The 24,292-nt window shown below is 43.8% G+C and overlaps 1 protein-coding gene across 1 annotated transcript in view; it reads left to right on the top strand.

Moving 5' to 3' along the window:
* The first annotated feature begins 849 nt into the window (after positions 1 to 849).
* GNA13 (G protein subunit alpha 13) overlaps positions 850 to 24,292 on the top strand; it is a 29,433-nt gene continuing 5,990 nt past the window's right edge. The window contains exons 1-3 of the mRNA XM_017812099.1: positions 850 to 1,184; positions 3,500 to 3,726; positions 21,044 to 21,094. Coding sequence (XP_017667588.1) covers positions 902 to 1,184; positions 3,500 to 3,726; positions 21,044 to 21,094 — 561 coding nt within the window. The 5' untranslated portion in view covers positions 850 to 901. The remainder of the gene's footprint in view (positions 1,185 to 3,499; positions 3,727 to 21,043; positions 21,095 to 24,292) is intronic.

Raw genomic sequence — 24,292 nt, 5'->3', positions numbered from 1 at the left:
TGAATGTTCTTTCACTGTGCGTGTTTCCTCAGGAGCAATCTGGCTCTAGCAAGGGGGCACAGCCTGGATCTGCTCCAGAAACGGTGCCGAAAATCTCAATTTCAAGCTTAAGTTCAAAGCGAGTTGGGGGATTTCTTAAGGAAAAGGGAGAAAAAGTCTTAAAAGCAAATTGAGTATAGTTAAAAGGCAACTAGCAGTAGAACAGGAGGGAGGTAGGTTTAGGTCAGACATTAGGAAGAAGTTCTTTACAGAGGGGGTGACTGGGCATTGGGTTTTCAGGTTGTAGCCAGGTGGGAGTCGAGCTCTGCTCCCAGGCAACAAGTGACAGGACAAGAGGCCACAGTCTTAACCTGCGCCAGGGGAGGTTCAGGTTGGTTATCAGGAAAAATTTCTTCACGGAAAGGCTGATTAGGCACTGGAATGGGCTGCCCAGGGAGGTGGTAGAGTCCCCATCCCTGGAGGTGTTTTCTAAGAAGAGACTGGATGTGGCACAGAGGAGGCGGCGTTGGACCAAAGGCTGGACTCCACGGTCTCAGAGGTCTTTTCCAGCCTCGTTGATTCGGCGATTCTGTAAAAAGAACCGCGCCTGCCAGAGCTCAGTGGGTGCTTGGACAACGCTCTCAGGCACACGGCAGGATGGCCGGGGCTGTGCAGGTGGGAATCCCTGGTCCCCCGCTGTCCCTTCCCAGCCCAGCGCACTCCAATACCCCCGGCTCCGTGTCCGGCCCCTCCCGCCATTTCCTGTGAGGCGCCGCTGTGGGCGGGGCTCCCTCAAGGGCGGGGCCGGGCGGACGCGTCACGTGCCGGGCGGGCCGGCGCGGGGCGGGGCGCATGCGCGGCGCTGGGCGCGCGCGGCGCGGGCGGCGGGCGGGCGCTCCCCTCGCTGGCAGCGCTCGCTAAGATGGCGGATTTCCTGCCGTCCCGCTCCGCGCTGTCCGGCTGCTTCCCCGGCTGCCTCCTCACCAGCGGCGAGGCCGAGCAGCAGCGCAAGTCCAAGGAGATCGACAAGTGCCTCAACCGCGAGAAGACCTACGTGAAGCGCCTCGTCAAGATCCTGCTGCTGGGCGCGGGCGAGAGCGGCAAGTCCACCTTCCTGAAGCAGATGCGGATCATCCACGGGCAGGACTGGGACCGCGCGGCCCGCGAGGAGTTCCGCGCCACCATCTACAGCAACGTGATCAAGGGTACGGGTGGTGGGTGAGGGCGGCGGGGCCGGGGCCGCCCTGCCCTGCCCTGCCCTGCGAGCGCCGGGCCCGGCCGGGCCGGGGCGGGGGGAGGCGGCTCGGGCGGGTCCCGCGGGCCGGGGGAGCGGCGGGGCCGCCGCCTTCTACTCCTCCTTCTCCTCCTCCTCCTCTTCATCCCGCGCTGTCGCGGCGCCTTGTCCTTCCCCCCCGGGTCGGGGCGCAGCCCCTTCCTCCTCCTCTTCATCCCGCGCTGTCGCGGCGCCTTGTCCTTCCCCCCCGGGTCGGGGCGCAGCCCCTCCGGGCCCGCCGGGTGTCACTGCCCGGGTGCGGCCCGCGGGGCGGCCCCGGGAGCAGCGGGTTGAGCCCGGGAGGTCCCGGGATTTGGCGTTTGCTCTTTGGCTGGAGCGGCTCCAGGGAAGGTCTGGAGCACCAGGAGCGGCTGAGGGAGCTGGGGGGGCTCATCCTGGAGGAAAGGAGGCGTAGGGGTGACCTTATCGCTCTCTACAGACACCTGAAAGGAGGTTGTACCGAGGTGGGGGTCGGGCTCTGCTCCCAGGTAACAAGTGACAGGATGAGAGGACATAGTCTTAACCTGCGCCAGGGGAGGGTTACGTTAGACATCAGGAAGAATTTATTCGTAGAAGGGATGAATAGACATTGGAATGGGCCGCCCAGGGAGGTGGTGGAGTCCCCATCCCTGGAGGTGTTTAATGAGAGACTGGACGTGGCACTCAGTGCTCTGGTCTGGTTGACAAGGTTGGTGTTCGGTCGTAGGCTGGACTCGATGATCTCAGCGATCTTTTCCAACCTAATTGATTCCGTGATTCTGTGATTTCCCGGTAGTGCGATCGCGGTAATGAGCGATAATGGATGGGGGGAAAGATGCACCTGGAAGTGCGTGAGGAGGAGCCGTGCCCTGTGCTCTCAGCGTTTCACTGCACTGGAAGAATCGCTGCCGTCGTGTTGGAAACTCGGCTGACACATCAATTAACAGGAACCCAGAGGCAGAGCCACTTTTCATAGATGCTTTGCCAAAACCTCCACACACGATTTAGGAGCGGACGCTTGATTTCACTGCTGTCATCCCAGCTTTATTGGTCGTCCTCACTCATTTAATCTCTTAGCCCAATTGCCCATCAGGTTTTCAGTTTGGACTCTTTAATAGCTGGACAGAGTCTTAATGAACTTTCTCAAAACCGCAAAGCCTTGTCAGACTTCAGCCCCTGAAAATCCAGTGATTCTCAAAAGAGAATTGTTTTACAAACCTGATGATGAATCAAGCCTGGAAAAACTATTCATAGCAAGGCAGTAGAAGTCACGAGTGTCTATGTTGGCCAGGTTAAAGTTTATTAATAAAGGTACTTCGAACTCTGTGAAAGTATACGTGTAAAAGCTGCAGGTCTGTTTTGGAAGCTGTTTTCCTGCAGTCACAGATAGATTTGACAAATACTTGCCTTTGACAGGTTGAAAAATCATGGAAAGAGACACTCTGGCATTGAACAAGTGCGTTACTGTACAATCATTTGTTACCACATCTTGATTTCCTTATATCTCTCCCCATGCCTTTGCAGTTGCTTATTCTTTCTGGAATTTTCTTTCTATTTTTTTCATTTGTTAATTTAGTACTGTAAATAATTTCCCTGCATTTCCCTTATTAGTATGAGCACAATGGGTATAAGTCCTTTAGAAGGACTTCAGAAAGAAGTTTAAAATACTCCTTTTCTCCTAGAGAATATTTACCAAAACAACCACAAAAGTGTGGGAAAGTCTGTAGGTAATACAACTCCTTCTGCACTTAAACTGTAAAATCATATTTTTTATAAAGTGCAGTGATTTTAGTAAATATCTTCATATCTCAGAAAATGTTCAAGGCAGTGATAGAAATACTCTCAGTGATAGAGATACACTATAATTTGATATAACTAGATATTAAGTTGATAACACAAAGATTAGGGAACTTTAAAATAAGCCAACAGGTGGTTTAACGTCTTTTGAAATAAACTCTTAAATGTACTTCATTTGTCTTGTATTCGTGCCAGGTGAAAGCATTTGGTAGCACAGATTGGGGAATTAGTCATTAAAAACAGCACTTTTTCAAGAGTTAAACTTGCACTATGGATATTATCCTGTTGATTGTGGTGATGTTCTGTGTGAGTTTTGATATTCCCTGCAAATGCCGTGGTTTGAGTCCACCCAGTAGGAACTGGATGTTCCTACCGAGCTTTGTGCAGAGGGAGTGCATTGTTTGACTCTGCGCTGGTGAAACAGTAGATGCTGAGAAACTCTAATCTCGGTGCTCTTCCTTGTCATTCAAGGTGTGAGAGTCCTCGTGGATGCCAGAGAGAAACTCCATATCCCCTGGGGAGATCCTGCCAACCAGAGCAATGGAGACAAGGTGATGGCTTTCGACACCCGCGCGGTCACCGTGGTGCAGGGCATGGTGGAGACCAACGTTTTCTTGGACTACCTGCCGGCCATCCGGGCCCTGTGGGCAGACAGTGGCATCCAGCACGCGTACGACAGGCGCAGGGAGTTCCAGCTGGTAAGATTTGGGGCTCACTGCCTTTAATTGAGTCCCTGTGATCCTTGTTCCCGCGTGGCTTTTTCCCTAAAACGCCGCTCGAGCCGCCTCCTCGTGGATCTGAAGCGTTTCTCTGTGGCTGGCTGTTCCTCTGTGGTATTGCACACAGATGCATTTAGCTACTTCCCCCCCCTTTCTTTTAATAATAATAAAAAAGAGATTCTGACGTAATTGTCCTCATTTCATATGTGGGAAAGCCGAGGTACTGAGGGCTTTTGTGTTCTCTAGCAAAGCTGGTACCTGCACAGTGTTTTCACCATGTGTTTATTACCACCCTTTGTTAACTAATGCATCGACTTAAAAAACCAAACCAAAAAAAAAATGGTTTGCAATAAAGGCAGGCTTAATAATAATGTGATTTTTTTGAAGAAAAGATATGCATGGGTTAATGAGAAGAATTTAAAAACCACTCCCTTCTCTATTCCAGTTTGAGCAATCTAGCAAACATTCCCTCTGTATACTTCCTGTTTAATTTTGAATGTCTGTGTTAATACTCATGTAATGAGATTTTTGTTACGTTGAAGTTCTCAGCTGAAGGTGGAATATACAATTTAAGAGCAGGGTTGGGATGTGGAGTACACAGTTCAGTAGTGGGGCTGGAAGGGAAAAAGAAACCATTCTTGAGCTGGAGCTTTAACTGTCCATAACAGCTGAAGTCCTTTTGCTCCGTTTCCATTCAAATGCTGCAAAAGGAAATGAAAAATTCAACTTAAATTTGTTGTTTCTTGGTTCATAGACTTGTGTATGCCAGTGCATAGGGTTTTGTGGGGGTGGGGGTTGAGAACCTTAAAATAGATTAAATCTGTTCTCCTAGATCTCTCTCAAACCTAAGTGGCTTTGTGTTTTTATGTCTTAAAAATAACCTTTGTGTTAGTGTGAATCTGAACAATAGCTCATGATGTCTCCTGTTGAGCTGTTATGAATGGTTGTGTAATCATACTCTTGACTTAAAGAGGTTGTGTAAATATGCTGTAAATATGTATTGCCCTGATCATGGAATGTCTTCTGGAGATTGCAGTATGGGCAGGTGCTCCGGTGGCCTATCACCTGCTCAGCACAGTGCTCAGCTCTGTAAATAAGTTTCTAATGAGACCGTTTGCTCCTTGTGAAGGGATCATAAAAGGGTAATTGCTCTGCTATAGTCAACATCCAGTTCTGGTGCAGATGTGAATTCTAGTGGTGTAATTGCTGTGCTGGAGGGATCTGTTGTAAAATCTGTTAAATAAAACAGTTTTGCCTTTGATTAAACATGTTTAGTGACTGGAGCCTGTGTAGCAAAGGAAAGGGAGCTGTTACTGTTCTGTCGCCTGGAGTCTCTGAGAAGTAGGTTCTTTCCATAACTGAAACATGTGCAGAGTTTCACTTTGAGTGGGATGTGAAGAATGTGTTCTTCTGAATCTTATGAAAAAAAAAAGGTACTGTTTTTTTTCTGGGAATCCCTAAATTTATGCAATTCTCTGCAAAAGTATGTATGGGTAGTGTTGTGCTCTAGACAGAACTCAAGGCTATTTTTTAAGTGCTCTTAATAGTTGAGTGGTGTCCTAATAATCTTTAAAAGCAAGGTAACTGCTTTATTTATACTTACATTGCCTTATTTCCTTAATCCTTTCAAAATCGCAGCCGGACATATTTATGCCAAGTTATAAACATGATTAAAAAAAAATAAAAAAAAGGCAGCTGAATGATGTCATTGTGTTGAGTGCAGGCACTGTGATCTGTGCTGGCCAAGCATGAAGTCTCAGTTTTACCCCAGTGAGCTTCAGCTTAAGTTCTGCCAGAGCTCCATGTGGGTGGCAGGAGGGTGGGAAGCTCCTGGAGGCAGTGTGGGGTTTTGCTGTACCTGCTGTCAGGCTTTGCAGGAGAGTGTTTGGAGAGTTTAGGTCTGTGCTGTAAGAGGGAAGAAGGACACAAATGGTTAAGGAGGGAGTGACAGGCGTGTCCGAGTCAGGAGATAGAGCAGGGGGAAGTTGGGAGAGACTCAGACAGATCGCAGACAGATCGGTCGTGTCCAGTGCTGACTCTGGAAGTAAAGGCTCGAGACTGAAAAGTGTTAACACTGTAGAGTAGAGAATAAAGGGAAAATACTGTTCTGCTTCCAGTTCAATTGCTTGTGGCAAAAAATGTAATGAGGGAGAGATACCAGCAACCATTAGATGAGTAGAAGTGCCACAAAAGCAGTGTAAAGTGCTGGGACTAAACAGGGTGGAGGAATATTACTGGACTGTATATGCTCTTTTGCAGATTGTTAAATGAGTTTAACTTTTTTCACCAATCCAAGTTTGACACTGCACTGAAAAACATGTTCCATGCTAAGAGAGCACAGGCAGGAGTGCTGGGGAGGTGTTGTTTGTCATGGCAATAGGGCACTTTGGGGCAGAGCTAGAGGTGAGCAAATGAAAAGTGGAGCAGTGATGGGTATGGAGTGAAAAATGTCAAAATTTACATAGAAATTCTGGAGGAAAGGAAGCAAGAGTGTGTAGTGTTGAAACCATTTGTAGCTTGGGCAGATAGGAAGTACAGAGGAAGGAGGTTTAGGACTGAAGTTTCTGCATGTATATTGTTAAAACTTCAAGATACGTGTACATTTGTGAGGGATCATTGAGCTGTTCTTGCTTTTTTGGTTTTTCCCTACCATCTTTGACTGTCAATGCCAGAGATGATGCTGGGAGCCTGAAGAAACAATGTGGTCTTTTTATAGCAGCATGAAAGGGGAAAAAACAGAACTTGGTTGTATTTTAATGGAATCAGAAATCAGCATTTCCATGCCTAGTTCACTGGAGTGTCCTTCCTCATTTTGTTAACTCAAGTGGTCATGGGATTGTCAGTATGATTTATTTTCCTTGGTATAAAAATAGGGACCTTCTGGCCACTAGCAACATGTATTTATGAAAATTCATTAGGTCACGCTTGTGTAGTGCTTTAAAACTGGAAAGAGCTAATTACAGCTTAGTGCAATATGTGCCACTTCAGTACTTCCTAGGTGGTTAATGTTATAATCCCACACATTTTATTACAAACTGAAGTCATTCAGGTGATTGTTCTGCTAACACAGTTAACTACAGGCTGTCCTGGCTCTGTAGCTTACACTGGAGATTCTGCTCATCCCAGGCTTTCTCTCCTTCATCTACTGAGCTGCTTTCTCCTGCGGCCTCTCGTCAGGTGGCTGACACAGATGAGTTACAGAATTAATGTGAACCAGCCCAACGCTTTCTGACACCTAATTAACATTTCACGTTTCTCGTCGCTACTTGATTTCCGGTCAAAATCTCCCGAAATAACTTGGATAAACATCCCCATTATCTTAATTCTGCAGCATGCAAACTGACTGACCTGGGCACTGCCCGGCTTTGCTGCTCATCCTGGTGAGCTGCAGGGTGTGTGGCTGTGAGGGTTTGCTGTTCTCAGGGAGGTTTGTGTGACACTGTGGCAGCTGAGCATTGTTTGGTGTTTTGTATCTTGTAACACCGAGGAAGGCACTGGTGAGTAAGAGCAGCCTTGTACAGCACCTCTGACATCAGTCATTTCTTGAACTTGCTGTGAGAGCTGTTCAGAGAGAAGCCTTTTGAAGTAGTCTCCAGGAGTCTCCTCATTCAATAAGAATGGAAAAGTGGGATGAGAGCCGAGTTGCTCAGATGCACGATAAGCTTTGGATGTTTTCTAGGTTCGTTCTTGTTAAAGATAACTTTTGGGTGGGTTTGGATGTTTGCTACCAGCAGTTGTTGATCTTCAGACAGATACTTTTTGCCCTACTTGCAAATTACATTGAATGTTGTTGGTGCTTTTGTTATGCGAGGGCAGGGGTGACCCTTTGTTTTGTCCATATTTGCAAAGAACTGCACAGATCATCCATAGGTGGTACAGTAAGGATTATAGGATATGCACTTACCTCTGGATCACTGCTACTTCTGTGACGTGTCTGCAAGTGCTAGATCAGATTATAGAAGACAGGAAAAGGCGTGTTCCGCTTGAAGTTGTAGTGGCAGCTCTGCTGCAGTTTCCCTGTAGCGTTCTGCTGTTACAGATTAGTGTTTTTGGCAAGTGTTGTTCAGTTTACTGGGAGTTGTATTGTATTTCATCTTTTTCTCCTTGGGCTTTTTTGGGTTCTGTCTCTGAGTGTTGCTGGGCATGAGAACAGTAAGTTTGCTCTGCTGAAATAATGAGTCCTCAAATGGACACTGGAGTTAAATGTTCTTTTAGGTGCACAAGCAGCAAGCACATCCTTGAAATGTGCTTGATTATAGAGCAGGATCCTGCAGAGGTCAGTTGTGTGTGAAGCCAGACTAGGTTTCCAGATGTTGAGATCTTCCCCTTTTGGAGGGTGGATGCCCATCCTGTGGAACAGCTGTGAGGTCAGGGTGCAGCATCTCTCTGAAGTCCCAAGTGCAGGGCCTGCAAAAAGACTGTCTTACCTGCCATTCATTAATGTGTCTACACCATGTGTGTGGTATTGACTTACAGAAGCCTTTCTGTAAACACGTGCATTGACTGTTTGGGCACTTAATCACATAATTCAGAGTTATTTTATTGAAATACAGTGTTGTAATTATGTTGAGTATTGCTTAAATTTGTGTGTGGAAACCCAAAAAGCTGCTGCTTTTACGTGTTGAAATATTTTCCCCTCTTTTCTAAATCAATAGCTCTGCCAAAGATCAGATCACAGGATGGCACGTGAACAGTGAGCATGACTCCATAAAGCCCTTGGAAAGGGCTACTTGCCATCTTTTGGTCTTTATGTGAAAAGGATTTATCAATGATCATTGCTTTAACTGTGGAAAGAAAAGTGCTTTACAAATTCATACTTAAAAATGAGTCATTTAAATCCTCAGAAAAGACTTGGAGTTCTTGGAGGAATTGCTGTTCCTCCTGCCCCAGTGACCAGATAATGCTGGCTTTGAGTTGGTATTAATAAGACTCCATGTAGGGATTAACTCTAGAGTCCATCAATAGAGACTTGAGTGTCCTTATTCAGGGTTTGTGGCAAAACCCCTTCAGTGTGTGCCAGTGCTTTGGTAGTGGGAATTGACTGTAGTATTTCAGTTTAGCTAAATGATCTTCAGGTGGACTTTTATACTAATTTAACACAAAGTGTCATTTTTTTTATCATTTTCCGAATTGGGATTAGAATTTCTGTTTCAGCCTCTGTGAGTTCCTGTGCCTAGAAAGGCTTTTTCTGGGAGTGCCTTCTTCCCTTTCCACCACTCCTCCTTTCCTGTCTGCTGACCTTTCTTGTTAGCAGCAAAATATTGAAGTGTTTGGAGAGTGGACTGGTCTTGTATTGCCAGTTGATGCTGGTCTGGTTTTACTGAAGAACATCTTTGCCATGTATTTTTTTTCGAATATTACTATTTTTCTTCTTTATATTTTTATTTTTTGTTACTATTCTTTTTAAGGCCAGATGTGGCTCGTGATTGAGAGGTCTCAGTAGGAGCTGTCTTGGTGTGGGCATGTCATCCCAGCACACACGTGCCAGACAGAAGCATGATGAGCTGTTTTCCAACCAGGAATGCCACAACCTTTTGGAGCCCTATGTACCTTTTCTGCCTGGTTTCAGTGCAATCTCTGAGGATGGGATTCCTAATTCAAACTCATTTCAGATATTGAACAACCTGGTCTACTGGAAGGTGTCCCTGACTGTGGCAGAGGGGTTAAAATGATACAATCTTTAAGGTCCCTTTGACCCCAAACCATTTGGGGACTATATGATCTGTTTAAGGAGAACTACTACTTTTAAAATGAAGAATTGCAGTGTGGGAACAGAGGGATGTGTTCTTGTACATACTGTGTCTCCAACAAGCTGTGTCCTGTTGATAGTCATGTGCCTTACTTTCCTAAACATTTTATTGCAGAAGCCTAAAGGGTGACCTACTTCTTGCAAAAAAATTGGATTTCTGTAGCTGAGCTTTGATTAAATCGGTATAAAATATAAATGCTCTTCTGAATATGAATGTTCACATCTTGAGTGTGTGAACCTCTTCCCAGCAGATGGTTTTAAATGGGTGCAAATGTGTTAGAGGAGCTTTTGCTGTTCCTGCTGTGTACAGTGTAACATGAGACCTCGGTACAAACATTCATTCCGAGCTCATTTCCGTGCTGGCTACTCACCTGCAAGGTGCTACATGTTGGTACCTGTGGAACTGCCTCTTACAGACTTTGGAATTTCAACACAGCAATGGCTGCACCGTTCTCTGTCCATTTAGGAATGACTTCCCAAACACAAACCCTGCACAGTCCCAGCACTCGTGGCTGTCAGCAAATCTCTGTGCTGGGAAAACATGTGGTGCAAATGCATCTGTGATCTTCTGTCTCTGTATTTTGCACCTGGGGCAAAGAATATGGGGTGATCTTTTTCATATGTAAATATGGGATCCTTCAGGATGCTGTGCCAGGTGCAGTGCTGGTTTGTGCTGCTGTTCCCTAATTTGAGTTTACTGTAAGACTCCAGCCTGAGAGGCTGGTTAAGTCTGGTCTCACGGAGCAAGTATTGCACTCAGGTTGTTTTGGGTGACTGTTTTGGCTCTTTATTGTCCTAAACTTCAGTTAATGGTAAATGTTATTTTTATGCTCTGGGTTCACACTGCGCCTCTCACGCAGAAGTAGCAAAGGGGCAGGAAACTTCAGCTTGTGGCAGCTGAGGAAGTTGCTTAAGAAAATGTGAGAAAACCCGAGTGCAGCCAACCTGACTATGTAAGAAAAGCAATAGAGTAACTCTACCACTCCAGCATTGTGTCTGATGCCACTTTTTTCCTTGGTAATATCTGAATTTATCACAAATAATTTCAGAGGTGCAGAGCCTGCCCTTTTACAGGACAACAGGCTGATGGAGGCCACTTGATACTGAGTGGTATCTTGTATTGCTCTGGAATATGAAGACTTTGTTTATATCTTAAGCTGAATGAATGGGCCATGGAACACATTATTAGTTAACTCATCAGCCTCAAACTATAAAGGTATTTAATCCAAATAAAAATGTGAATAATCCTGGAGACTCATCCTTATGTTTTACCCCAAAGTAGCCTGATGGGTTGAATTTAAATGGTGATCAAGAAAATGTTTAAGGCTTCAGCACCAGCTAAAAGAGTCCTAATTACTTGCAGTATCTTCTCCACTTGTGTTAACAAGAAACATCAGGTAATACAACTGGAAAGCTGAGAAATTTTAAATAGAGAAAACACCCTGAATCCTTTATCATCACAATAACTGACAACTTCAGCTATTACAGAGAAGGAAATTTTTGGGTTATAATAGGCAGTGAGCTGCCTTTCCCAGCACTCAATTCACTGTACCGTGTTGCACCCATCTCTCCATTGTGGTCATTCGTGCCTTAAATTTCCCAGTGCTTCAGAGCCTCCTCAGTTAAAGGAAGTGGAATATCACACTCCTCTTCAGTGACTTAACCAAGGAACTGAAAAGATCCCAGATTTTCTGGATGAGGGGTACAGGAATGTGTGATCACACATGAGTTTCTGTATCTTTTTCCTTTGTTTAATGATGTAGAGAAATAATGTTAAACAAACGGATGGGATCTCGGCAGCCTGCCCGGAGCACTTCTCTCTCTGGGCACATGATGGTATTTGATCACCCACTGGTGACCAAATAAAGAGGATGCAGAATTTCCAGGCGTGGAAACACAGTGCACTGACACCATCTGTGTTGCAAAATATCTACACAAAACTGTGCTTAAAAAAACTCGGTGCAGGCTGATTACTAAAATTTTACATGTGGGTGGTATCAGGACCTTTGACTTCATTAGCAAACACTTATGTAGTTGCTCTAATAAGTAATCTCTACTCTTTCTAGTTTTAGTTAATTTATAGTACAAAATTCTGTGACAGGACATGTTTGCAGCCTCTTGGATGTTGTTGCTGTTCAGGAATTCTTATGTACTTTACTGTTACTTTGAGCTCTTTAGACAGCTTTTAGTAGTTTTTAATGATGCCAGCATTCAGCTAATGGTACAGGTAGATCTTTCACAAGACCCAATAAGTTACCACTGAGTTTTGTCAGATGTCTTGTAACCAGAGCTGGTTTATTAGCACATCACCATTTGCCAACAGAAATACCAGAACTTAATTGAAATGGATTCTGCTAATTGAGGCAGAGGAAGGAACTAAAAAGCATTTGGTCATCTGGATTTCTCATGAGGCTGAAATAGGAACCAAATGTACTTTGAATCCTAGAGAAATGCACTGGGATCCAGTTCAGGGTTCTGCTTTTGAATGCTGTGATTTAGTGCAGAGTTTATGCAATAATGGACTTTTCAAGCATCCTAAAGTTCAGTATGGCCAGTTTTAGTGCTGATACGCTTCCACATGCCAAATGTTTGTCATGTTTTTGGGAGCCTTTGCCGGCCTTGTACAACTTGGAAGCAAGTAAAGCTCTCAGTGATGGATGGCAGATTTGCAGACTCACCAGTGCTCCAGCGTTAGATTAAATGCAGTTTGAGTTGCAAACACATGAAGTCATGGAGCCAGTGGGTCAGTGCTCTGAAAGAAGAGCAAATGTTTACAGTCTGGTTCCAGTCTGTTTTGTGTGCAAAACATCTCGAGGTTTATATAGATGCTTCCCAGAGTGTAAATAGTAACTGGGAGGTGGCTGTTTCGCCTTGGTCGGTGCGTGTTTTCATAGGATTTCTGGGACTGTGTGTTCTGTGACTTGGAAGATGGGTTTCATCAATGAAATTGGAAAATCTTTTGCAGTATCAGTGTCTTTCCTAAAGTAAACTTTCTGGTAGAGGAGTTTGGATTGTAAATACTTAGGGAGAGAATAAAAAGATCTTTGGAGAAACAGAGTGCACCTGCTCCTTGTGGACAGCATATCCTAATTTGCTTTCATGGGTTAATTTCTGTTGAAGTTCTGGCAAACAGCAGCCTCTTGGTTAGATGCTCTGGTGCTGTGGCGTGTCCCATGTGCCAGTTATTGTGTTCCTTATCCTGGCTCTGATCTCCAGAAGAGGCTGCAGCAGCCTTGAATTTGCTTCCTATCTGGAAGCATTGTTGATCCCAAGGAATAGCAGAGAATCCTACAATGATTTGGATTGGAAGGGACCTTAAAGATTATCTTGTTCCAATCCCTTACCTTGGGGCGGGACACCTTCCACTAGTCCAGATTGCTCCAGGTCCCATCCAACCTGGCCTTGAACACTTCCACTGTTCCAGTGCCTCAGCATCCTCACAGTAAAGAATTTCTTTACTCCAGGATAAAATGCTGTGCATCTCTAGGGCTTTTAATTGTTGGAAAGAGTCTCAGCAGCTTCTTAAATTTTTCATCTGTTTCTGGAATATGGCACATCCTGGTTTCCAAGAAGTCTTTCAGAATTAGCAATATGGTAACAGAGTGTCTGGCATGGAAGAAATTGTAGTTTTGTAGACTTTAATGGAATGCTGTTTCGTATCTAAGAGCTGTAGTGAATTTGCATATTTTGAAGCAAGTCTTGTTAAGAATCTGTCAATTAAATTCCTTTAGGAGAGGGGGATTTGTACCTAGCTAAGGAAAATGGAAACTGAATTTCTTCCCTCTTAGGAAAGTAATTGAAAACTGGAACAGTTTCCTCTGTGGTACACTACTATGCAGATCAGAATTCTTTTTAGAGTTTTAATTAGTTTAATTAGGATGGCATGTTGCATATGAAACTGTGGAAATGCTGTTCTGATGGGAGGAAATCCAAGGGGAGCTGAGTGAGGGGCACTTGGAAGGGAGAGCAGAGCTGAACTGGGTGCAAGAAGGAGCAGCAGCTGATGCCAGAGGCATGTTGGGATTATTTAGTTCCAGGCTGACTTGGTGACGTCCCCTCTGTCACTCCCAGCTCCCAGGATGTGGCAGGTGCTGCCGGGGAGTCGGAGCACAGGAGCCCAGGTTGGCGTGCTCTGTCTTCATCCATTTGTTATCCACATTTTGAGAATTATGGATTAATTGGATTACACGGTAAATAGGGGATAATAGATTAAAGGGATATTATTGGGTTAAACCCCTTCTTAAACCCCTTCACCTTTCTTTTTTAATACTGTTATGCAAGATAAAAATGTCAGCCACGAAATAAACTTGGTGTGACTCCTCCCTTCGGTGCTTTTGGAAATGAGCACCTTCCACCCACTGTGGCCCAGCTCTGCTGCCACAGGGTTTTACAAAAGATTGCTTCTGTGAGTCAGGACTTGGACCTTTTCCTTCTTTTAGGGCAGATACTCAGTTTGTGTGACCGAACACAAGGCAGGTTTCACTTCTACCCGGCGTGACGCAGTTCTGATGGCTTTGAAAAGAGTCAAACCCGGCTCGAGCCGCAGCTCGAGGGCTGCAAAGAGGAAATAGGTTTGTGCTCTCGGAGGTGGGACGAGCTGTGACGCATTTGTGATGTGTTTTGGTGGAGAGCAGCATTATTTTGTGCTCCTGGATCAGCAAGTGTCTGAACTCTCCAGTCTTGCAAAGAAAGAGGAATTAATTCCAGGGCACTGAACTTTATCTTTGAAATGGGCAGATCAGGTTTAAGCGACTATTCAGGTGGTTGAGCTGGAGAGAAAGGAGCTGGGAGATCTGAGATGTGTGGTCTTGACACACACTGTCTGTGCTCCAGCCCTTCTAGGGCTGGGCCATTCATGCTTCCACAGGCAGCAATGCCATTTCCCAGCAGTTTGCCCTTCCTTTTCGGGGAGTTTGGGATTAGTTTCACATGGAGCAGTTGGCTGCTCTGCACATGGCCACAGTAATGCTCATGTGGGAATAAATGGGGACTGCTCTGCTTTGGTGGGAGTGCCAGTTTGTCCTGGGTTTAACATAACTTTGGCCATAATTAACACTTAGAGAAAGGAAACATCTCGCCAGGAAATGTGTTTTGTGTTAGCACACTCAAATATTTTGATCCAGATTTGCAGTTTGGTAAGTAAATATACTGTTGCATACCTCTACACTTTCCCCTAATACCTTCAGCACCTTATTAAAAATTAGTTAATGTATATGCTTATTGTAAACTCCCAGAACACTGCTAATATGCTGCTTGAAGAGAGAGTGTTATATCAAGTGTTGAAGCACAGAATGGCAATTCAGAAACAAATTGTTTCTCCTCATCATAGGAGATTCCAAACAAATTGCTGGATTCCTGCTATAAAATAGGAAAAATATATTTTTAAAATTTAGTTCCTTGAGTAAACAAGGTATAAGTATGATGGTGGAGTTTTGTCCTAGTCTGTTGAGTGGGGTATGTTTGAAAGAGGAATCCTCATTAGAAAGCACTGGGAGGAGGGACTGGTAAGAAATTAATTTATAGAAACCTGAAAACTGTGAAGGAACCAAGATTATTTTATTTATCTCCAAGTCTGAGACCAGTAGAAGAAACCCAACCAGTCCAATGTCTCAACATGAGACTTGGTTAAACTTCTGCTGGTCTAACAATCAAGACAATTGTGGATTTGAGCTCATTAATATAATTAGGATATGCATTCATGGCATAAATATATCATCTGGATCATCTCCCTCTTTTGTGTAACGTTACAGACATCCCCTGTCTGGGTGGAGGAGGTTGTGCTCTCTAGTATCTCTCACACTGGAAATCTGCATTGATTTGACTAAAATGTTTCTCCACTCCTTAGCTCTGTTTATTACTGACATTTCAGAAGACATCTGGTGCAGCTTCAGAGGCAGCACTATTGATCTGCAGTCAGTCTGCTTTTGAATCAGCTTGGGGTGGGGTGGCAAGAACATAAAGGTTGTTGGAGTTTCTTTGCCAAAATCCTCAGCTATGGATTTTTCTGGATTAAGCCTCTATCAGAAAAAACCTGTCCATAACAGAGTGTGTGCTCTAAGCATTTTTAGGGTGCTGCAAGGTGCAGAATTTCCAGGCTCTGGTTATTCCTCCATCATCTTCCTTCAAGCTGCTTTTCCCATGTTATGGACGGGTTTGGTTTGTGTGTCAAATTCAGGCATGTACACACCAGCCTGAAAACATTGTAGGTGCCTGTTCTTACTCTAAACTAGGCTTGTAAAAAAGCTTTTCTCGTGTGTTGTTTTTGTTTGTTTGTGTTTATATGGTTTTTTAATTAAATAAAATAGGAAATATTTTTTTCTCTTCTCTAAGAAATTCAAGTAAGGTCAGGAAGAGAAAATGTTTGGTAGCTCTTACAACTCTAATCTAGAGTTACTAAGTTATATCTCCTGTTTTCTTAAAATACCTGATTTATTATCTCAGACACTTAATAAGCCTTGTCAGTTCAGTATGTTCCACTGAACTTGCAGCCAGACGTAGATGGCTTGATAAATTGTGTTTCTTTCTTTAAACCTTGTGATGACTTAATCTTTATTTGGTGCTTTTTTTCCTCTTTCTTTTTTAAACGATTGCTCTTGGAAAAAATGCAGTGTCCCTGTTCCCCTCGAAGAGCTAAAAAGCCATTTGGCTGTGCTAAGGTTTCAGCAAATCGTATTTAGATTGCTGACATTGTTTTCATGGAAACCAAATAAATTGGTGCCACTTCCTGGGTTTAAAAGATGTGTTCATCTGGTGTGTATTTCATGTAGTCTTTTTTTTTTTTTTTGCCCCTCCCCAAAAAATATTTCTGTGGTTACTTCGCTTGACGCACTGACTAGACAGTGATCTTTGTGCCATGTATCAGCTATAAAAGATACCTGCTCTGGTTTTACTAGCAGGTAAATCACCAGCTGTGCTGTAACCATGTCTTTGGAGAGAGAGTGAGTTGTAAAACTGGAGATATTTCCTTGTACAGGCACTGGCAAGTAGTTACAGTAGTTGCAGCGTTGTAAGGGAAGCTGTTGTGGTAACATCACCTTGATAGGAGCATGATTTAGGTGTGCTTTCTTGTAAATCACATTCATGATGAACTGCCTTGGCTCTCTCAGTGAGGATCACAAGGCTCCGGGAGGCACAGAGGCTGGTTTGACTCAAACCTTTCTGAAAATGGAATACTTGACAGTTATGAATAAAGCTATTTAACAGTCAACTTCCTGTGGTTTACATGCATTTCTGAATCAGGAGGAGGCTGAAGGGCTGCAGCTGAGATGTGTATATTCCATCTGAACAAAAAAGGGCATCTGCTACGAGCAGTCAGAGGGACTGATATCCCAATGTGATACAATAATGTTTAAAACAGCCAAAGCACTCTCATGTAACACCGGAAGGTCTTTGGAGCTGATGTGTAGGTGGTTCATTGTGTTGTACTGGGGGGTGTTCAAGAAGTTTGCTTTATTGCAGTACATCAGTATTCATGTGCTCAAGCCTGTGTTTAGTTTTGCCACTTGTATTGGCATCTTTGGGCTGTGCTTTAGGTGCAGGGCAGGGCACGAGTCAGGTGCTGTGGGATGGTTGGTGTCTGCAGTGTCACAGGTCGCTGCTCACCTTCAGCCAAGCCACAGAAGTTTGCAGTTCAGAACTGCTCAACTGTAAAAATTACTTTAAAGGGTCCACCTGCATTTAAAAAAAGAAGTTCAGCTGTGACTAGTTAAAGACTATCACATGGAATCACAGAAGGGTTTTGAGGGACACTTTGACAAGACAAGACCAGGTTGCTCCAAGCCCTGTCCAATCTGCCCTTAAACGCTTTCAGGGATAGGGCAGCCACAGTTTCCTGTCAGGGCCTCACCACCCTCACAGGCAAGAATTTTTTCCTAATATCCAATCTAAACCTACTCTGTCAGCAGGAAGCCATTCCCTCCTGTCCTGTCGCTCCAGGCTCTTTGTAGATAGTTCTCTCCATCTTTCATGTTGGCTCCTTCAGGTACTGGAAGGCCACAATTAGATCATCCCAAAACCTTCTCTTTTCCAGTCTGAACATTCCCAATTCCCTCAGCCTTTCCTCACAGCAGAGGTGCTCCATCCCTCTGATCATCTTGGTGGCCTCCTCTGGACTCGCTCCAACAGGTCAAGGTCCTTCCTGTCCTGGGGACATCACTATATATTTTTAGCTAATCTTTAAATTTCCGTCCTATGTGCTCACAGAACGTGGGTGTGAAGACAACAGGAATGTGATGGAGAGCTGCAGTTTTTCCTTGGGGGCAGATCCTGCAGTTTCTCAGTTCTGTACAGATTTTGTCCTCGGTGTGGCTCCTTTGTGGCGTGACAGCCACAGGTTGACTGAGGGGCAGCCACGTGGCAGGGCTGGACGTGGTGAGCCACACTGGAGTTAGTGGGGCAGAGGGGGGAAACCCAGACTCTTTTTTCTACTCATCTTGGGTAAACCAGAGAGTTTACAGTTTGTCTAAGGGGAAATTTTAGGTGTGACAAGTGTCTGTTGAATACGGAGATTTAAATACACTCACTGTCATGAATTTACTGAGAGAAATGTAGTTCTGTATCTACCAAGTAGTCTTTGGATCTGTTTTACAGGGATGTGACTGGATCATTTTCTTACCAATTTTAAAAAATTGGTGGTATTAAGACTTTCCTTGGTTATTGTGTTGTGGGGTTTTCAGTGTTTTCTCTTAATTTTTGCACAAAATACGTAGGTTCAGCCTTTGGAAAGGGATTGGAAGTCTTGCTTGGCTGCTTTGTGATGCTGCCTTTTTGAAGCTTGTTTAAATGGGTCAAAACTCTTTGGTTCTGTGGTAGTGCATTCTGATAAGGATCTGTTCACCGAGGTGGTTTGCTGCTCAGCGGTGTCTGTAGTTAGCAGAGCTCACCCTGCTGCTACCAACGTGGCCAGGGCAGACAGAAAATCCCCACTAGTCAGGGCCCTGCCTTGTAGCTGTGGTGTGGAAGGGTGGGTGGAAGAACAGAGGAGTTTGAAGCTGTTCAAGGTTCTGGATGCCGTGCAAATTGGTAACATCCAATGACTGAACAGCTGTTGTCCTTGGATGCAGAGTTGAGTCATGTCGATGGCGCTTGTTGTGTTGGGTTTGTCGTCCGAATAGATTTTCATGAGGTGAGAGCCCAGTGATTGAGCTGATGATGTGCAGGCAGGAAGCTGGAATGTCATTGCTGTATTAGCTGTGTTATCCTTGTAACTGGTTGATTTTAGAGTTCAGTCTCTTGAGTTTCAGCATGGCCACCCTGATACTTGTCTGCTGTTGGCTCTGGTCGGTGACAGCCCGGGAAGCAGAGCGGGTTTCTTGCCATTCCTCCCGGCAGTGACTTTGCTGTGTCACGTGGCTCTGGAGCGTTGCTGTTGCTGCAGGCCCCTGTATTTTGCATTTGTGATTTCAGGAAATCCCCTCTTTTAGGAAGCTGCTTCTGGGGGGTGTTTTCTGATCTTTCCAGGCTGTAGTTTGTCTGTCCCAACTGCTCAATCTGTTGCAGTAGCAGTGAGCCCTGAGACTTAAAGGAAGGGTAGTGACTTATGTATTCCAGTGCTGTGGAGTTAATGGTTCTTTAGGGAGTAGACATTGCTGTAAGTAGTATAAAAAAGAGCTATCTGAGATGAAAATACATGTTTGCCTACACACACACAAATACTTAGAGCCTCTGAGGCCCAGGTATTCTAGAATAAATACCTCCACTTAATGAGTCTGGAATCTGGCTGATTTGTATGTAGCCCTGTGGGGAAGGGCAGGTTGCCAGCTCCTACTGGCACCTAAAAAAGAAATTAAATCTGACCTTAAATTTTATTTTGCCTTAATACTCATCCACAGACAGTGGTTTTAGCACTTGGAAGGCCTGAATTCTGATCCTGTTACTCCTGCTTGGGAAGCTTGATGGATTTGTGCATTAGGGTTGTTTATTTTCTGTGAAATAGGAATGTTCTTCCCTGTACACTTTCCTTACAGGATTGAGGCTAGAATGGGTGCTGAAAAAGATGTAGTTGTACAATACTGCTGTCATGGCAAACAGTAGTTGCTGAGTGCCACTAAACTGGTTAGTGTTATTGCTGCAGTTTGTCATCCCAGAGAAAACTGGGACAGCTGAGCCAAACAGAAGGGAAGGGAAGGTGGTAGAGGTGTGTTGGACTCTTTCCCTGCAGGTGTGTCGAGCACAAGGCATGTTTCAACCAGAGCCCCAGTCTTGCCTCATTAAGAGTTGATGTTCAAATTGCACACTTCAAGGTGTGGTATCTACTTGTGTTATGTAACTTATTTTAGTACCTGGAAAATTTGCAAAAAGCCCTTGTTTATGTGTCTGCCAGAACCCTTTTTGGCCTGTTATTTACCCTCCCCTAGTTAGGTAGGGTAGATGCTTAGGTGGCACAATTTAATAGTGAGGTTTGATATTCATTCCAGATAAGTTTTCAGAGTTCAGATTGAAGTGAGGGGAAGTCGTTATCAGGGTGTAACTCCTGTCCTAATTCACTTGTCTGGATTAGATGTATCACCCTGGTTTCAGATGCTGCTTGAATTTCTCATCAAGCAAACTCACTCAGAATTCTTGCTCTTCCATCTGCAGAGTGAAAACACAGGTGGTTTCTTTTCTGCACTTACTGTAAAGTAAATAAGTTACAGCTGGTCATCAGGAGCTTTCAAAAGGAAGCAGTTTGTGCTTCTGTGAGGATGCTGAGAATCCTAAAGAGGTGCTGCTTTCCTCTGCAAGGAATTCCCTCAGTACATTACCTGCTGCAGTTGAATTCAGGTGCAGCGGTATCCATGCAAGAATTCCTCTCTAATCCCAGCACCCTGACGGAGACCTGCAGGGTTGACTGTAGTTCAGGCTTACCATGGAAAACTCTTTAGTTCCGCATTAGTGGAGGGATTACAAACTGCAGTTACTATTTGCCAGGACAGTGCTGGCTTGGATCCAGAAAATAACCTGGAATACCTGTACAGCAGATGTGATCCCATGCAGTACAGCACCCTGGAGCTCTGCTCCTTCCTCCCAGAGGAAGGAATTCTGGTCCAGCTTGGTGTCTGATGGGAAACCTGAGTAAAAGGCTTCATGTGTTGTGGTTTCTCATCCTCTGTTGTCATTCCCTGTGCTCCGGGGAAGTACCTGTGGGGATGGATCGTGTGGTACTGCAGTTATAAATTAACTTTCTCCAGTGATTAATCCCCATACCTGAATGTCTGTGTGTGCACACTCTGCAAAGCCTTAGAGGGATTGAATGTTTCTTTTCATAAGGAAGGTGTGGCTGCTTCATTGATGCTCCCTGTGGATAATACTTGGATTTATTTATCAAGTCTAAACTTGGAAAGAATGTAACTATTATAAATGTGCCTTCTTATACTTTTAAGCTTAAATATTAACTGGCCTAAGAATAAATCATCAGTTGTGTTCTTAGTTTAGCTGCTTTTAAAAATGACAGTGATTAAAGCTTACAACACTTAAATGTAGATTTTGGTAAATTATCTGGACTTCAGAATGTAAACTATTGGGATCAAATACGTCGCTTATTTAAATAACTGTTTGATTTGTTTTTAGGGGGAATCTGTAAAGTATTTCTTGGACAACTTGGATAAACTTGGAGAACAAGTAAGTTCTTTTTTTATTTTTCTTTCCAGTCTTGAGTTTTAACTTGTCTTTGTGATCTCTGGGTTTTAAGTAGATGAAATGTAATCAGTGTCTACTCTAATAACTTTATCTTTAGTTAACTTTGACTGTTGCATTATCTCAGCAGTTCATCACTGACATGTCAAAACCACAAGGCAGTGCAAGGGCCAGGAGACTTTCTGGAAATAAAAGTTCTGTCAAAATTGAGTGAAAAACAAGTTACAAATGATTGTCCAGTCAGAAGACTGTTAAAGTAGCCCCTCAACACTAAATGATACCCAAAAATGACTGGGTTTGGGTTTACATATCCATTTAGGAACACTTGAGTTAAATCACAGGTCAGTAGTATCCATTCACTAAAGAATAAAATCTGTTCTCTGAGGAAAAAGCTGAAATTTCTGTAGAATACTTTTTTTATAGAACTGTTAGTTATTGCTGGAATAGTGAAGTTGTTTGCTGATACTCTGGGCTGTGTATTGCAGGAATGGCATGTGGAAAAACTGCCTTTAAAATGGGATGGTGCTTGAACTCCGTGGGGAGGCAGTTTCTCCGTGGTCATTTCCAGCTGATGGCTAACAACTGAAGGAATCCAAACCACTTCAGTTGAGCCCTGTTACATCATGCTTAATTTCATTTTTCCTTCTGCCTTTAACAGATAAAAATTTGATTTTAATCCAGGCTGTTTCTCTGCTTTGAACTGTCACTGTTCTGACCGGAGCACCGGTGCGGAACGCAGGCGCTTCCCAGACCTCTGGCTTGGGAACTCCAGCACTTGCTCTCTGAATTAGGATTTGGTCTGGAGTTATAAGACCTGCACTCAGGAGGAGAACTGCACTTGCTTTAATGAACTGCTAAACTCTCTGCCAGTGGTGGATTTCTGGTGGTCTTTGAATCCAGTGCCACTTGAGTTTCGAATGGTTTGGTTTTCTTCCCCAGCACAGTTGGATAAAGAGTTTTGCAGCTTCATTTCAAAGTTCTTTATTTAGAAACTTTGGTCCATTCTTTGTTTAAAGTGTAAAACTTAGTCACTAGTTGAGTTTTTTTAATGTTTTTATATACACACACTTACTATAGTGTGATGTTGCCGTGGGAATGCTGTGAACTCTGAATTACAGCTTTTCCAGCTTCAGGTTAGACCAAGTGGTGTTGAGAATCAGAGGGACTCATCAAGATCTTCTGTTGTAGAAAATGTTAAGTCTTTGAGGAAAAAAGCACTAAGTTTTGTTCCTGAGTAAAAGATTTGATAGGTTCTTCTGGTTTATTCTTATCTATATGCAAGATTTATCTAATGAATATTTCCCCAAGCTGTATTAATGTAAGTATTTTACTGTTCTTATCTGATGCAACTGGGCTGACCTGCAACTAAATTGCTTATGAACACACAGATCTGCCATTCGTGTGCCTGTTGCCAAAAAGGAGCTGATAACAGCACTGAGGGAAAAGAACTTAATGTTCAGATTTAATCAATCAGCAAAAAAAAAAAAAAAAATAGTATCTGACAGGCATACGTGTGTGGGATCTCTTGGATTCCTTGCAACTGTTTGTTGTTGTTTCAACTGCCAGTGCAGACTATATGTATTCAAAATATCTCACAGAGAGATGTTGCTTTCCATGTTGTGATTGGATCTTAGTCATGCCTTAAATTGTAATTTTAACCAGGCAAACTGTGATGTGATACCCAAAAGGACTCCTTTAGAAGAAACAGACTGCAGTGGATTTGGGGAAGGAGATAATTCAGGAAGGAGGCACATGTTCCAAATCAATGTCTGTATGGGGATGCTTGCAGGAAAAACACTGATTGACAATGGCAAAACATTGAAAGAACTTGGAAAATAATACTCACTGCCATCCAAGGAAAATATTCACTTAATGCTGCAGCCTTCAGATGTGGAGAATGGGATCAACACTGAGAAAAGGGCCAGCAAGTGGCAAACTGCCAGTATCCCAAGGATCTGGAGAGGGAGAAAAACATAACCATCCTTCAAAAAGATAACTAAAATACTGGGAGGTTTCTTAGGAGTTGTTCTGTTTGGTTTCCTGGAGCCAGGTGATGGCTGGATACCCACACTTGTCTTGCAGAGCACTCCTTTGCTGCCTGTTGCATCAGAGTAGCCAATATCCAGGATAAAACAGAGAGTCAGGGAATGGTTTGGGTTGGAAGGGACCTTTAAGACCGTGGTGTGTCTTCTGTGCGTGTAGAACTTGAAAGCACTTGAAAGGATTCTCTTTGTGGTTACAAGTGTGGTAGGAGTTTTCAATGAGTAATAGTACTTGAGAGGGAATTTGTCAGGAATTCCAGGGATAAGCTCCTTGTTCTTGAAAGCTTTACTGAATAAACATTACAGGTCAACTCCCAGGAGAGTTTGCTTTGTGCTCTTGTTTCAGTATTGAAGGTACATATGGCTTTGCCTATTATATTAATTGCTTTTATTTATTTACATGATTTAATAATTTCAGTCACTCCTGAGCTTTCCTAAGACTTTCTGTTTTTGTTCTGAGAATTTGAGACTAACTTCCTGAACAACAAAAGAATTCATATCCCCATTTGAGAGTTGAAATAAGAATTGAACCTCTTGCCTACATGTTGACAGTCAGCTTTGCTCAAAATCCCTTCACATGTGCCCAGTGACATTTGATACAGTTATTGCTCTATTCCTCTGATTGTTTTCCCCTCTACAATTTTGGTAGGAAAGACCCAAGATAAATTTAATAAAAAGAAAAATCTTACCACCTTTTAAAGTTGCTTCATTTACTCAGACAAGGGAGTGGCAGCACGTCTGCTGCTCAGTTTGGAGAGAACTCGATCCTGCTTTAGCTATTGAGCTCTCCTGCAGATTTAGGTGGTGTGGGGTTTGATGTGTAGCAGTGCTGCAGCAAAGGCCCAGGGTGGGGATCCTGTGCTTCAGAGCTGCTTTGTAATTTGTGCCACGATAAAAATCAGCTCCTTAGTCATGAGCAGCTTGGATAAAGAACCCAGAGCTCAGACAAAGCCATCTCTCCCTGGTTTCACTTTGGAACCTACATGGTAAAGCAAAGTGATCTTTGAATTTTTGTAATGTTGCACTCCATGATTTTTAGATTTTATTTTTGTGGCTTGAACTTGCCTTAAACTTGGGATACAAGTATTGAAATGGCCATGGAGTTGTGTTTGTTCCCCTGCCCAGCCGACTGCTTGAATCA

The sequence above is a fragment of the Lepidothrix coronata genome, unplaced genomic scaffold, assembly GCF_001604755.1.
Source record: "Lepidothrix coronata isolate B3197 unplaced genomic scaffold, Lepidothrix_coronata-1.0 Scaffold34, whole genome shotgun sequence".
NCBI classification, from domain to species: domain Eukaryota; kingdom Metazoa; phylum Chordata; class Aves; order Passeriformes; family Pipridae; genus Lepidothrix; species Lepidothrix coronata.
Note: the sequence above shows the minus strand (reverse complement) of the source record. Positions and strands in the feature narration are given on the sequence as shown.